This window comes from Abrus precatorius, unplaced genomic scaffold (assembly GCF_003935025.1).
Source record: "Abrus precatorius isolate BTA unplaced genomic scaffold, Abrus_2018 Scaffold11, whole genome shotgun sequence".
Classification (NCBI taxonomy): domain Eukaryota; kingdom Viridiplantae; phylum Streptophyta; class Magnoliopsida; order Fabales; family Fabaceae; genus Abrus; species Abrus precatorius.
In genome coordinates this window covers 13816368-13831151 of record NW_020874303.1, presented here as the reverse complement: position 1 = coordinate 13831151, position 14784 = coordinate 13816368, and the positions used below count along the sequence as shown (strand labels likewise).

Sequence of the window (14784 nt, the reverse complement as noted above, 5' to 3'; positions counted from 1 at the left end):
TGTAGCGAAAGGGCTCTGGGAGGAAGGACTGAAATTGTCACATTCTCGCTGTAGCGAGAGACGTCTCGCTGTAGCAAGAGAGCGACAGTTTAGGGTACATTTCTGAGTGCAGTCTCGCTGTAGCGAGATTCTGCAGAAACCAGGGTGCAATTTCGTCTGATATTTTCGCTGCAGTGTGAGAGCGTGTCGCTGCAGCGAGGTTCCCTCGCTGTAGCGATAGTGTCACGACCAGAAAAGGATTTAAAGGGGGTTAGGGTTCGGGGAGAGTTATTTCTCCCTCTTCCTTTGAAATTCCTTTGATTCTCTCGTTCCCGAAGCCCTATTCCACCAATTAATTGCCTCCAAAGCCATTCGGGAGCTTGATTGAAGGTCAAATCCGTGTGAGGAACGCTTGGAAGTGAGTTTTAATGGTTAGGGTTCCGTTTCTCATTCCTATTTCTCTGTTTCTCGGTTTCTTGGAGTTCTCATGGATTTCTTCCATGTGTTTTAGGCCGCAATCTGTGTAGGGAGCACGTTCGTAGTCAAATCCGAGTGTGAGTCTTTAATCCAAGGTAAGGGGGACTCTACCCTATCTCAATGTATTATAATTCTTGTGTGTTCAGTTGATTAATACAATGTGGCTGAGATAGGGAGTAGAAATAGTGTGTTTGATAGAAATTGATGTGCATTGTGATGTGTGCTGGAATAGTTAGGCCCCGTGGGGGAAATTGTGTGATGGAATGCCATTAATTAATGAATAAATGAACATTGTGAACAAATGTGGGCCCGAAGGCCGTGTAATGTAGATGAATATGGGTTATGTACCGTGTGATGTGAATTGAATATAGCCTGTGTGCCGTGTGCAAGCATAAATATTGCGTGTGTGAATGAAATGTGTGAATGGAGCGTGTTAGTGCCGTTGTAATATGCTGTGAATGGTTCAACGATACACTGGGGGTGTGGGGATGAGGACGGTAGAAATACCTTGGGGAGGAGAGAGTGGTGGTGACACCGACTGTGGAACAGGTGCACCACGGGCCACACACTCTCTTCCTGACTAGACCTCTGACCACTATCTTTTCTGAGCGACCTGTGACTGCCCAAGTGGTATCTGTGAGGCAGGGGTAACTGCCAACTATTCATGGTGAAAATATGTTATCATAGTGTCACAGTGAGTGTGGTTGATGTGCGTATGCATGAGTTGCATATTGTACTTATGGATGTGAAATATTGCCTGTGATTGTATTTGTCTAATGTATTGAAAATGTGCTAGAGGTGAAACTCTATGTTAACTGTGTGTTTTGGGTAGTGTAGAGTACTCACCCTTACATTCATTTTTTAGGTAGTCAAGACGATCAGCACCAGACTTAGTGAAGGGGTGGATGGAACTGCTTTAGGACTTAGGATATTATTTTGGAAACTGTTGTATTAGAATAAGTCCTGTAGCAACTGTTTGATACAATTTGTAACCCCTTTCTTTATTTGAAATGGTTGATGAAACTTGAATTAAAATAGAAATTTTATTTTTTCAAAAATTTGTAAAATTTTTTATTTATTGAAATTAAATTTATGGTGTTATAGATTTCGCTTGGAGTATCATTGGTCCATTGTAATTTCTATGGTCCTACTACTACTTAGATAGAAAGTGCATTTCTTATTTATCCATTTTTTGGGGACTTTGGCGTTAGAAGAATAATGTGCTCTTTGATGAGGAGAAATAAAGAATTTATCATGCTTTGAATTTTATTAGTTAGTTTAAGAAAGACTACTAACAACTAATTTAAAACAAATTAGCCCTTAAACTCACCTCTTTTTGAGAGATGTCATGAGGTCCACCATCTTTTCAAGTACTATAAAATTAATGTAGATGGTAGTGGTAGAATAAATCATATGAGTTATGGTGGTGTTATATGAGATTGTAATTGTAAATGACTAACAATCTCTATGCTAAATTAAAAGTAATCTTTAGGAGTATTTACTTGACCATATTGAAAAATTATAATAACGTGATTGTGTGATTTGATTGTTTAGAAGCGATGAACCTTATTATGAATAAATCAAAAATAGTTTATCTTGAAGTATGTTCTATTCCACTTAATATTCATCATTTTATGTAAAACTTTTTGGATGCACTCATATGTTATATTTTTTGAGAGATTAATTCAGTAGTTGACAAATTAACTTATTTAACACTTTTATCTAAAAATCACTTTCATCTTATAGACGAATTAGCTTATTTGACACTTCTGTTTTTAAATTTTTAATTCTAGATTATTTACATATTTTGTAATTTTTTCTTTCCTCTTTACTAAATATTAGATAAATAATTTAAGTATTTTATTTATAAAATAAATCTATTTGACTTCTTATCATCACTATAAAAAAAATATTTTACTTAAATCGGTATGAAATTCTTTTAATTTAATCAATAGTCTTAAGTTCAAATTTTGGGTATATAATTATGTTAAATACTCCAAAAAATTATCTTATCATCCATAAAAAAGTTTGTCAAAGTTATGCCATTAAATAAATAATTATATCTTAGATAAACTAATAAAATTATGCCATTATATTGAAATTTGTATTAGCTTTTTATTAATTTTTAATACATAAAAACTCATTAATTTATTTAGAATGGAATTATTAGTGAAATAACTTAGATAAATCTCGGTAATAATCCTATCTAGCGCAAATAGCCTAATTTCATAACTAACAAACAGGTGAACAAACATAGTAACTCATAAAACAATTTTTTTTTTCAATTATTTTAGACTCTTATTAATTAAAGCATCAGTATAAAAAAATTGTAAATGATTTATAAAAATAATAAAATAAAAAAAATATATTTTTAAAATTCACGAATTAAAATCATCCTCATATATTTTAAGTTAAATAATCGATTAATAGCCCTTTATTCACCTTAGAAGACCTTATTCATAATCAAGAGTCCTGAACTAGCCAAATATCAGCGAAGCTCTGCGTTTGGCTTAGCCGCTTAGGTAGGGCATCTTCCATGGTCCTTGTCTTTTCGATCGTCGTTTCATCTTTCGCTGTCGTTTTAATGGCGTTGTGGGCTTGTTCTAACGTCCTTGTACTCTGTGTTTGTCTTTGGGCCCAATTACAACGTTGACCCAAATAATAAAATAAAGGGGAGTGCCCATTGAACCGCACGAAACTCTTAAAAGAAAAAGAATCAAACGTAAGTGTTTAGTGCTGTAAGGTAACTCGTTGGTTGTGTCGCACTAACACACTCAACTCGCTGAGCATGTTTGTGTTTAGTGCTTCTTCCGCCGCTGCCACCGCCCCCTCTCGCGTTCCCTGTGGGACCCTTTACACTCCTTCTGTCTCAACTATCCATCACTTCTCTTCCCATCTCGTTCCCACAACTTTGGTATTCTTCTTCTTCTTCTTTTACTCTCATGTTTACTGTTACTACTGCTATTACTTTTCTTTTCTTTTTTTGCTTATATCAGACTTTGTTGTTGATCAATGGTTTTGGTTTTTAAATGGGTGTGATCAGGTTCGTTCATCTTCACTTCACTTTAGGTGCGTTCCCATCAGAGCCATGGCTGAGACTGACACAGTATCAGTGTCAAAAACTGCCTTTGCTTTCCCTTCTCCTGGTACTTTCCACTCTTATCATCCCTTTTTTTTTATTATTTTAAGTAGGGGTTTTGTTTGATTGGCATTTTACCACCAAAAGCCAAAAAAAAATTAAAAAATCATTTTTCAAAATATCAAATGCGGTTCAGTCTTGAAGGAAATTTATGATAGCAGAACTATCCTTATTAATGAATTTGTTACTCTTAATCTCAAAGGGTACTTATATTTCTTTATTAATGTTGCTTTGATTTTTTGTGGCTTGACCTTCAAAGATTAGAATATCTCTCAAAATTTAGTTTTTGACCAAGTTTTGCGGTGTTGTATGATCCATGTAGCCAACCTCATCTAGTGGGATAAGGTTTTGTAATTGTTGACTAGAGATTAATCCTCTCTGATTTCTGCAGAGCTTTTAGGTTTACCACTGCTATCTTTTTTACTTCATGTATAAGTTATTCATTATTCTCTTGATGAGTAGTATATAGAATAATTGTTTCTTTGTGGATGTTTTGCTGATGATTAATTTCTAAGTTTTCCCTTGCCTTATTCAACGTATTAAATTTTAAAGCCAGAGTGCTTAATTGTACTTAGTGCTGTCATTTCTCTATAGACCAGCAGAGAGAAGTGATTCAACTATTTATCTTTTAGTTTTTACTCTCTTGTCATTGTTTTGCACTGGGTGATGAGATAGAAGGATGTTAATTCCATTGTTCTACTTCTATTGGTGTCTGACACCTTTTATTTATGATTGATTTGCATATAAAATTTGTACTTTATCTAATATACCATTGCTGCGTTCACATTTAGTGTTAAGAGATGCTTAGTAAGGAATTAACATCACAGTTGTTGATCTAGTGACTATTTGAGATATGATTAATAATATAGAGAATTGTACATATCTGAGACTTACTTTAAATTTGATGTGAATTTCTATCCTATAAAATTATGTCAGCAAGAAAGTCATTTACAACATACATTAGTTTCTTACAGCCAGATTGTGACACTATCAAATGCTAAAATGAAAGTTTAATTTGTATTATCAATTATCAATATGAATTTTAAATTAAGTTGCTTTTTCTTCCACCTCTTTAATAACAAATCTGTATTCAGCACACATTTGAATCATTTCCTCTGCTCTTTTACCTGTTAAGTATACTTACTTTTCCGCTCCTGTTATTTGCATCACATAAGTGGGTAGTAGCCGAGACTGAAAACACATCAACTGTATAAGGGAATTTCTTGATTCTTCTATTAATTAATGCCCAAATGAATTCACCTCCTCTCTTTTACCTGTTTAATACTTTAATATACTTACATTCCTGATTTTGTTATTTGCATCACATAAATGAGTAGAGAATTAGAGATTGAGCACTCATCAACTGTGTAAGTGAATTTCTACTCCTTTCAACTGTAAAGGGTCACTTTTTAAGTTCCAATGCAGGGCATCATTGTTTATGTTTTGTAGAACAACCTAAGTTACCAGCTAGCTGCTAGCATATTATTATTGACACCTATTATAGTACTTTGACTGTCAGAACTGCCAGTGCCATGCAGCATGATTTAGGAGGCCAATACCATTGCCAAAATCTCCATCCATTGTATATTGTATGCTAACATTCAGAAAATCACTCTTGATTTTCATGGGGTTTGATAGTTTCTACCATGAAAATGCTTTGAATAATTTGCTTTTTCTCTGTTGCATGCACAAACTGGTTAGTTTTGTTTGAATTTTTTCTCTGTAGTTTTAGACAATCCTGTGTTTTTGATAATTCTTATACCTTAAATATGGCCATACTTTACCCTTTAATGATTTCTCTATTTTTTCTTTAAAATAGATGAATAAGTATTTTTGGCATGTGTTCTTTTGCCATGAAACAGGCAGCAAGCAAGCCTTGATATCATTATCCGACAAGAAGGATCTTGCATTTGTTGGTAATGGACTCCAGGAATTAGGGTATGTTATTATAGTTAATTAGTGCCTTTTACAGATTAGAATATTATTGTTTATGGTATTCATGCTTTACTTTTTGCTACCAATTATTTGTAATTGTTGTTAAGTAGCAGTTTATAGCATTTCAAGCAGCTTCAGGTGTAATGAAGAATTAATGATAGTCCCTCTATTAAATGGTAGATATACTATTGTTTCAACTGGAGGAACAGCTACTGCATTGGAGAGTGCTGGAGTGGCTGTTACTAAAGTTGAACAGCTTACTCAGTTCCCTGAAATGGTGGGTGTGATTCATGGCTTGAGTTCTCCTTTTCAAAGTCTTATGACCAATTCGTGTGTGGGAACTTCTGACTTTATGTTTATGAATTCTTATGGGTTTAATCATGTTTTTTAATTACTGATTCAAATTGTGCTTGTACTGTCTTCTCTTGGATTCTAAGAAGACTTTGGTTTTTCATTGATATTTGCCTACCAAACTAAGGTTTTATTGTGTATCGTATGTCATAATGTTAATAAATTTTACTTGAATGTTGATTGCCATATTTGTAGTTATTTTATGTTCAATGTTTTAGTCACTATTAGGATCATGGCTTCTCAGGCTCTGGTTGCTTTTATATCTAGCCGTAAGGAAACAATTGCAATATTGGGGTATCATTGTGAACTTTAGATGGGTATTATACTTTTTTTGATAATCTTATAAATTTTCACACCTTAGAACAGTATGAATATATTATAAATTTATAGACAGTAAGCTGTGCATTTTGAGTGCAAATCCATACTTGTAGATTTTCTGGCAGAATGTCCACCAATTTTATTGAAGTTTGCTTTTCTTCGTATGAGCTTATAGACTTAGAAACTAAAATGTTTTGGCTTTCTTCCACAGCTTGATGGTCGTGTCAAAACTCTGCACCCTAGCATACATGGGGGTATCCTTGCTCGAAGGGACCAAAAACATCATATTGAAGCACTTAGTACGCATGGAATTGGTAAGTTATTTATCAGCTCTGTTACTACAAGCACACGGTGCTACAAATTCATTTGAATTTGGAGTTTTATGTTCATTCAGTGTTAGATGTTGATAATTATTGCTTTCGCTTAAAAATTTTCCTTTTTCAGGTACTTTTGATGTTGTGGTGGTGAACTTGTACCCATTTTTTGATAAAGTTACATCAGTTGGAGGCGTTGAATTTGAGGATGGAATTGAAAATATTGACATTGGTGGTCCAGCAATGATTAGAGCTGCTGCAAAGGTGGGTTTATTTCACTGAAAATTCTAAACTTTGAATAAATTTGATATAATGACAAAAAATCCCCCTTGATTCCTTCCCCCACATAAATCTTTGTGTTGTCATTGAAACTTAGATTTTTGTAAAATGGTACAAAATGTTATGATGGCCATTTACCACTAAACTACTGCTGTGGAAAGTAAGAGACCCTTGTCCATTGCATACTGTCTTTGAGCTGAAATTTTCAATTGAAATATGTTAAATATAAGGTGATAAATTCTTATTTGAGCAGAACCACAAGGATGTTTTGGTAGTGGTTGATACAGAAGATTACCCTGCCCTTCTGGAGTTTCTTAAAGGAAACCAGGATGATCAAAAGTTCAGGCTAAAGCTTGCATGGAAAGCTTTTCAGCATGTTGCTTCCTATGATTCTGCAGTATCTGAGTGGTTGTGGAAGCAGTGTGTGGGAGGTACTTCTGTTTCAAGTTTGTGAAGAATTATTAATTCACACTCAAGTATACCTGTGTGATGGAAATGTCAGTTACAGGAAAATGAAATATTTTATAAGAATAATCCTTTAGTGGAATCTACAGCCCGCAGATTGATTGGTGTACTAATTTTCATATATTTTCTAATTTTGAAGTTTGAGAAATGAATGACCTAATATGGAAACTTACACTAACACCAACAAAAGTGTCGGTAAATCTCTGAGTACTGGATGGTGTAGATAACTGGGTATTGAATATAAATATTTCAAGTGCTATGATTAATTTGTGTGTACTCAATGGATTGACTTATTCTCATTTTGATGACAGATAAATTTCCTCCTAGCTTGACAGTGCCACTTTCACTCAAAAGTTCTCTCCGTTATGGTGAAAATCCTCATCAAAAAGCTGCATTCTATGTTGACAAAAGACTTTCTGAGGTTAACACAGGTGGAATTGCTACTGCAATCCAACATCATGGAAAGGTGGGAATCAGCTGCTAATTTCTTTTGTCTAATGTTCTAAAACTACCTGTAAATGTATTTCACATATGTTAAAGGATATTATATCAAGCATAGTAGTTAATCCCGAATAGCAGCATGGAGCGGCTGACCTCAAAATCACTATAGCAGCATAGCGAATAGCGGGATGACTAGTATTCTGAAGTTTTAAGTATTATACCTAATATAAAATTAATATCCAAAATAGAGAGAAATAAAAAACAGAGAAGGAAATAAAAAACAGATAAGGAAATAGGAAAACAGAGAATTGGTCAATCACTAGAAAATATGCAGGTTTGTCTGATGTTTTATCAGAGATGAAAAAGATGACCAGAAATGTCTGGATCACGTCGGAAGCTTTGTCAGAGTTGAAGAAGACAACCGAAGATGAAGATGACTTGAAAACGACTAAGTCATGTTAGAAGCTTCGCCAGAGATGAATAAAATAACAAGAATGACTTTGTCATGTCAGAAGCCTCGCTGGAGATGAAGGACACTGGAAGCAAGAGAATGTCACAGAGAACGAAGATGGGGAAGAATGAATCAGATAGAACTGAGAGATAAAAATGAAAACTTAGGGCTAGCAAGGAAGAAGATATCATAAATGTAAAGGGGGGAGAAATTCCAAGATTACACCATTTAAAGATGTCCACCGTTTAGAAACAGATGGCAAAGTCGGGCTTTGGCTGGGGACAAAATAGCGGCCACCATGGCTGCGATTTTCCCATGATTTGGCTGCGATTCGCTGCGCGATGGCCGCTCCACTGAAATGCGACGCTACAAGCTCCCTATAGCAGTGACCTATCGCTCCGCTCGTCCGCGATAGTGGCCGCTATTGACTACTATGATATCATGTTTGTGGAATACAGTTTTTAACTGAAAAGTTGTACAATTTTCTATTAATATTCGTGCAAGTTAATTCCCTAAGATACATCCTTAACATTCTCATGCAGGAGATGTCATATAATAACTACTTGGATGCTGATGCTGCTTGGAACTGTGTATGTGAGTTTAGGAACCCCACATGTGTAGTAGTGAAGCATACTAATCCATGTGGGGTAGCATCACGTGAAGATATTCTTGAAGCCTATAGACTAGCTGTTAAAGCTGATCCCGTGAGTGCATTTGGTGGAATTGTGGCTTTTAATGTGGAAATTGATGAGGTAAACATTCTATGTAAATTGTAGTCTGTTAGGAATCTGTTATCAATTTCTGGATGTGTCTGGGAAACGTGCAATGTGACAAGCAATTTGATCTGGACATCCAAAGTGTCAAAATAATTAACTCCAGGATAATTCTTGATTCTTATTGTTGCATTATTATCAAAATTCAAATATGTCTGTGTGTACTGTTCAAGTGATGCAGGAAGACCAAGTTTGTGATTTCACATTTTAAGCCAAGGACTAGGCTTCAAGTTTGTGATTTCACATTCTATTGTTTTTCAAAATAGAAGGAGTTTCCCTATGTTACTCGTTAAAGTCCCATCTTGGCTACAAAGTAGGAGCAATGATATATATACTTAATGTGTTTTTATATATTTTTTTTAGGCACTTGCCAAAGAAATTCGAGAATTTAGAAGCCCAACAGATGGGGAGACAAGGATGTTCTATGAAATAGTGGTTGCACCCAGCTATACAGAGAAGGGACTAGAGATTCTTCGTGGAAAGTCTAAGACTTTAAGGATTCTTGAAGCAAAAAAGAATGAAGCAGGAAAGCTTTCACTCAGGCAAGTTGGTGGAGGGTGGTTAGCTCAAGATTCAGATGACTTAACCCCACATGACATCACATTCAACGTAGTCTCTGAGAAGGCTCCACAGGATGATGAGCTTCGTGATGCAGAGTTTGCATGGTTGTGTGTTAAGCATGTCAAAAGCAATGCTATTGTGATAGCTAAGGTTGTCATCTGTCCTGTCATGAAACTTTTCTGTGTCAATGATATAGGTTCAAGAATCTGATCCCTTATGTTGATAATTGTTTTGCAGAACAAGTGTATGTTAGGAATGGGAAGTGGGCAACCAAACCGTCGCGAGAGTTTAAGAATAGCAATGAGGAAAGCTGGAGATGATGTTAAAGGGGCAGCCTTGGCTAGTGATGCCTTCTTCCCATTTGGTAAGTGTTAATGTCATATAAAATATTTGCAATACAGGAATTCTTTGTGTCTGCTGTGTTATAAAGAAGACATTTAGTGGTGCATGAATTAATAATTCTTTTTGATGCATACTTTTTAAGACTATTAGTGAGACATTGTAAGGCGCTGGAACTAAAGTCTAGCCTAGGAGAAATAAGGAGTGAAGTACAGCCATGAAGGAGGAAGTGATAGAAGAATATTCACTAGTGGACCCAAATGGACTAGTGGACGCATTGCATAACTAAACAGACAGCTGGTAGTGTGTAAATGGAGGGAGTTCTAGCAGGTAGAAAGCCTGATGTTTGGAGGGAGGGGGATAGGAGAATTTTAGGATAAATGTGGATGCTGTGACCATTGGCATGGGCAGAGATGGCTTATTGCTGTCTCTCAGTGTCTTTCTTTTCATCATTATGCTACTGGATCTGTGTTTGCTAGAGGGTTTTCCTCTGTTGTAAGGAGCTGACCTCCCTTTTTGTTGTATAAAATAAGTGGCCATTTGGTTTCAAGAAATGTTTTCTGTTTTCAACATTTAATTACAAAAATGCTACTAGTTTTCATATTGTTTTCTTGTTTTTAAATATTTGTAGAGGAAACAATGAAAACAACTTTTTGTTATTTCCTGTACAAATTTCAAAAATTAAGAAACAAAATGAAAATAAGGTGAAATCATTTTTTTTTGTGGTGGTACTTTTCCATCAACTTTCATAAGAGGTACATAGCTTCTGTTGTGGACTTTTTTGGTATAAAACCAAATTTATTCTCTGGAATCCCAATTTATTCTCAGTTTATGCTCAATTAACTTTTCTTATTACTTCATAGTGTGACTCAAGTTTTTTTCTTCTGTAGTTTTATTCCTTTCACACACACTTGTTCTTATATATAGGAATCAAAGTGTTTTTCCTCCACTTATATGACATATTTTTAGATCTTAAAAGCTCATTAAAGTGTTTAGTAAGCCACTCAATTTCTTGTTCTCTGACTTCTCTCGTACATTTCTAAACTTTAATAGAGATACTATCAGGTTCACCTACTCTACCATTGTTCATCCCCTTGAGAGTTTCTTTTAACGTGAATTCTATGATAATATGCTGAATTTAGATTATTTGCTTGAGTTTCTAATCCTTTTATGTTTTCATTTGTTCCTTATCTATTATTAAAAAGTTTATAGAAATAGTTTTTTCATTTGTCTTTGATGTCTTTATCTGTAATCAAAATTTTTCCTTTATCTTTAATACATCTATCTAACTTGGTCTAAATCTCTGGACTTTCTTTTTCTAATCTTGGCAAATTTAAGCAGCAAATTAGAAATAGAAAGAGATAGATTGCTTTTTTCTCTTTTTATTTTAACAAGGAGGAATCTTAATTTATAAACAGCTTGGAAAGATGCCGTGGAAGAAGCATGTGAAAGTGGAATTGGTATTATTGCAGAACCAGGCGGGAGTATCAGAGACAAGGATGCCGTAGACTGTTGTAATAAGTATGGTGTCTCACTACTCTTTACCAATGTGAGGCACTTTAGGCACTGATATTTAGTTTTTGTTTTGGTGCAACTTTCTGTTTCTATTATCCAAGCCGTAATGCTGAAAATTTTTGCTTCCAATAGGTAGCAACTTCACTTTTTAACTGAAACCTGTTTTTTGAAATCAAGTGACTGTATGAGTAATGGGGTACTATCCAAGATATATATATATATATATAGAAAAATAAAATAATGTTTTCTTACTTTCTAATGTCTTGCTAGCTTATTGTACAAGAGAATAATGTGATGTGATAATCTTCAGCAATGAACAGAACAACAGAATCTAATTAGACGTTTTTGCTTCAACTATTAAATTGATTTATACAGTAAGTTTGAGACCCAGTCCCTAAAATCATTGAAATGAGAACTTAGCTTGTATCCTGGAGTTTTTCTTTTGGGGTTGACAGAGTATGAGAACTTGACTAATTCTGCTTTTATTGTGGATGCATTGGCCAATTTGAACCTTTGGGTGTTCACTTGACAAAACAAAGAAATGTGCCTTACATTATCATCATCGGCCACCAGTTATTTCGGTGTGATTTGTGGCGTTTTGAACCCATAAGAAAAATGTGCGGTTCCTATCTGTCTTCATGGGTACACCAAAGTAAATGATTGTTCAAATCCTTGGAGGGTGTGTTTGTGATGTCCATTAGGCACTATTGAGTGAGTTGTTACCTATTGATTTACTCAGTCGTGTGAAATTGAACTTGAACGATCGAAATTTCCCTTTTGCATTTTGAATTTTGGCACCTATGGCACATCAATCCAATAAGCTTAGCCTGCCGGACCCCCCATAATTTTACTTCTTCTCTTCAGATTTTAATGAACTTTAGAGGAGAGAAATTCAGAGATCAAGTGAATTGTCCATTTGTTTTGGGAATTAAATTTAAATTGTTTGAAACACAATGGGAACTAAATTGTTTCCCTAAATTCAGAGAGCAATTTATTTAACAGTCATCTATTCATTGAATACCAATAATCAAAGTCTCAACCATTGAGTGTTAAATTTCATTACGAATTGATCATCAATTTAGTCCCTAATGTTTACATGATTCAGCAAACTAGTCCTTAGACCAAGAAAATAATAATTATGCAACTCATTCTTATAATAATATAAACAATGATTAAAAAGTCAATAGAATGAATTCAAAATCTCGAGTTTAAATTTCTAACGCCTTCTAAGACTTCACTCCACCATAAAATAAACAATGTGAGAGTAAACATGATAATATTTTAAACTTCAACAATTAAATAGTATTCATATTCCAATATTTGACCAATCATAAATTATAATTCTTTAATACGGGATAAAATAGCTGAATGATTGACTCTTAAGCCCAGTTATATAAACTTATATTTGTTTAAATGTTCATGAATCTCAGAATTGATTAAATAGTATACTCTTAAATCATATCTCAATATGTAGAGTAGATGTTTAGGAACACCTGCATCATCCTATATTCTCATTTCTTCTAAAGCAGCATGGTTTTCACCTCCCATATGTCCTATCCCATTTTCAACCACACCTAAAGCTATGCATTATCAACTGCAAGGTCAAGGTAGATGTGCAAACTCATGTCTTTAACATCAGCATCAACACTTTTCGTAATCCATTCTCAAGATTATGCTTGGGTTATACCAGAAAACACTCCAAAAGCTAACATACTCACTAGACTTCCCTAGCTCCTCGTGTCCATACACAAATTTTGTGATGGTCAATACCATCCCTTACACCCATCTCTCCCCCACTATCGAATCCCATCCTCTCTCTTCAAGAATTTTCCACTGCGATCAGAATCAATGCTAGCAATTCGTCCATCTATAAAATACCATGAACACAAAAACATATTTTAGATTATCGAAAAGAAAGTGTTATATAATAATTTTTTATGTGCAAAAGGATAACAGATTAGAAACTAACACACACATCTACTGATAATACTGTCAAATTAAACAAAATCTCACTCAGGGATCACCAACGAGGACACAAACAAAAATTACCATTAAAGTAAATAAATTTTCCAAGTTAGCATTAATCCCATGAGAAGGGACCACAATATTAAATCTCAACAAAAATATAAATTTTAAACACAAAACACATATCTTACTGTGAGACAGAGCGCCTTTATTATGCACCACCAACAACCATTCTTTTAATCATCTTTAATTTAGTCACTCTACAACAACATTCCTTGATAATGCTGGAGAGGACCGCGGGTTTAGGATAATTTTACCGGTGCAAAGAATAATACAAAATAGGAGTATAAATGAGTTGAATATTTAAATTTCAAGCTTAACTTGTAAAAAAAAAAAACGCTTAAGCTTAACTCATTTAATTAAACGAGTAAGATTTAAAATTTGAATTTTATTTTATTAACAATTTTGAAGCTTGAACTTAACTCATTAGTTTATTTATAATTTGTCATTTTTACAAGTTTTGAATATTTTTTTTATTAATTAACAAGATCGTAAAATATAATTTTATCTACATGAAAATTGTTCAAAAGTTAAAAATAAATTTTATTATTATGAAAATAGTGTATTTTTTTTTAATTATGGTCATTTATTTAAAATACAAATCTTAAAAACTAAAATTTGGTAATAATATACATACACAATGATAATAATAAATAATTATTTAAGTATGCATATGCAAGCTACGATTACGAGTTATTAATTCAAGTGTTTTGGGTATAAAATGTCTTTAATTTAATACCTAAAATTGGCATGATTAATCAATACAATCTCAAATATAACATTCAAAAAATTTCATTCTAAAAATTAACATTAGTAAATTTGAAATTTGATCCCTATTATTGCTAAATCAGTCAATATCTTATATAGTTAACAGTTAATTTAGTTCTTATCATTAAAAAACCAATTTAAGACTAAAATAGCTAATAATTATCAAAATAATACTGATCAATATCTTCCAAGACACTGGTTGATGAATTTATAATAAATTTTTCCCTTCAAAACACTTCCTTTTTAATTCTCTTGTCATACACTAAACGTTTGCCTATTTACTTGTCATAGATTATATTCGGAAACCCTATGTAATAGACAAATAACAATTGCCGATTTCAAAGACAAATTACCCTTCCAATGTTTTAATAAATAAAATACCAAATTAATGTAATATGGAGAATTAATATCATGCTTACTCAAATTTCTATTCAGTCTTATCTATAAAATGGATTGCTATTACTCATTTGCCTTCATACAATCCTAGGTATAGACGACGATCCATTCTCCGATCCCCAAACTAAGATGCCAAACAAGTCCAACAATTAGAAACAGTCACATACGCATGCCGTGCATCTTAGTCCCTAAACAAAGAAATGGTGTAACTTAAGTAATATTTGAAGTTTCGTGTCATAAATATGTCTAATTTAGCCT

At 33.7% G+C, this 14784-nt stretch overlaps 1 protein-coding gene across 2 annotated transcripts; it reads left to right on the top strand.

The window, feature by feature from the left end:
- The first annotated feature begins 2911 nt into the window (after nt 1-2911).
- Nucleotides 2912-11592, top strand: LOC113854526 (bifunctional purine biosynthesis protein PurH). 2 transcript variants are annotated; one of them, XM_027485547.1, is made up of 12 exons: nt 2912-3370; nt 3500-3602; nt 5458-5533; nt 5711-5807; nt 6411-6513; nt 6644-6777; nt 7046-7223; nt 7569-7723; nt 8692-8901; nt 9286-9633; nt 9721-9847; nt 11241-11592. In XM_027485547.1, the coding sequence occupies exons 1-12, from the start codon at nt 3245-3247 to the stop codon at nt 11390-11392; spliced, it is 1809 nt and encodes a 602-aa protein (XP_027341348.1). In that variant the 5' UTR covers nt 2912-3244; the 3' UTR covers nt 11393-11592. The 2 variants fall into 2 exon arrangements, with proteins under 2 accessions (XP_027341348.1, XP_027341349.1); XM_027485548.1 differs by having other exon boundaries at nt 3149-3370; nt 5641-5807; nt 11241-11584.
- The last annotated feature ends 3192 nt before the right edge of the window (nt 11593-14784 follow it).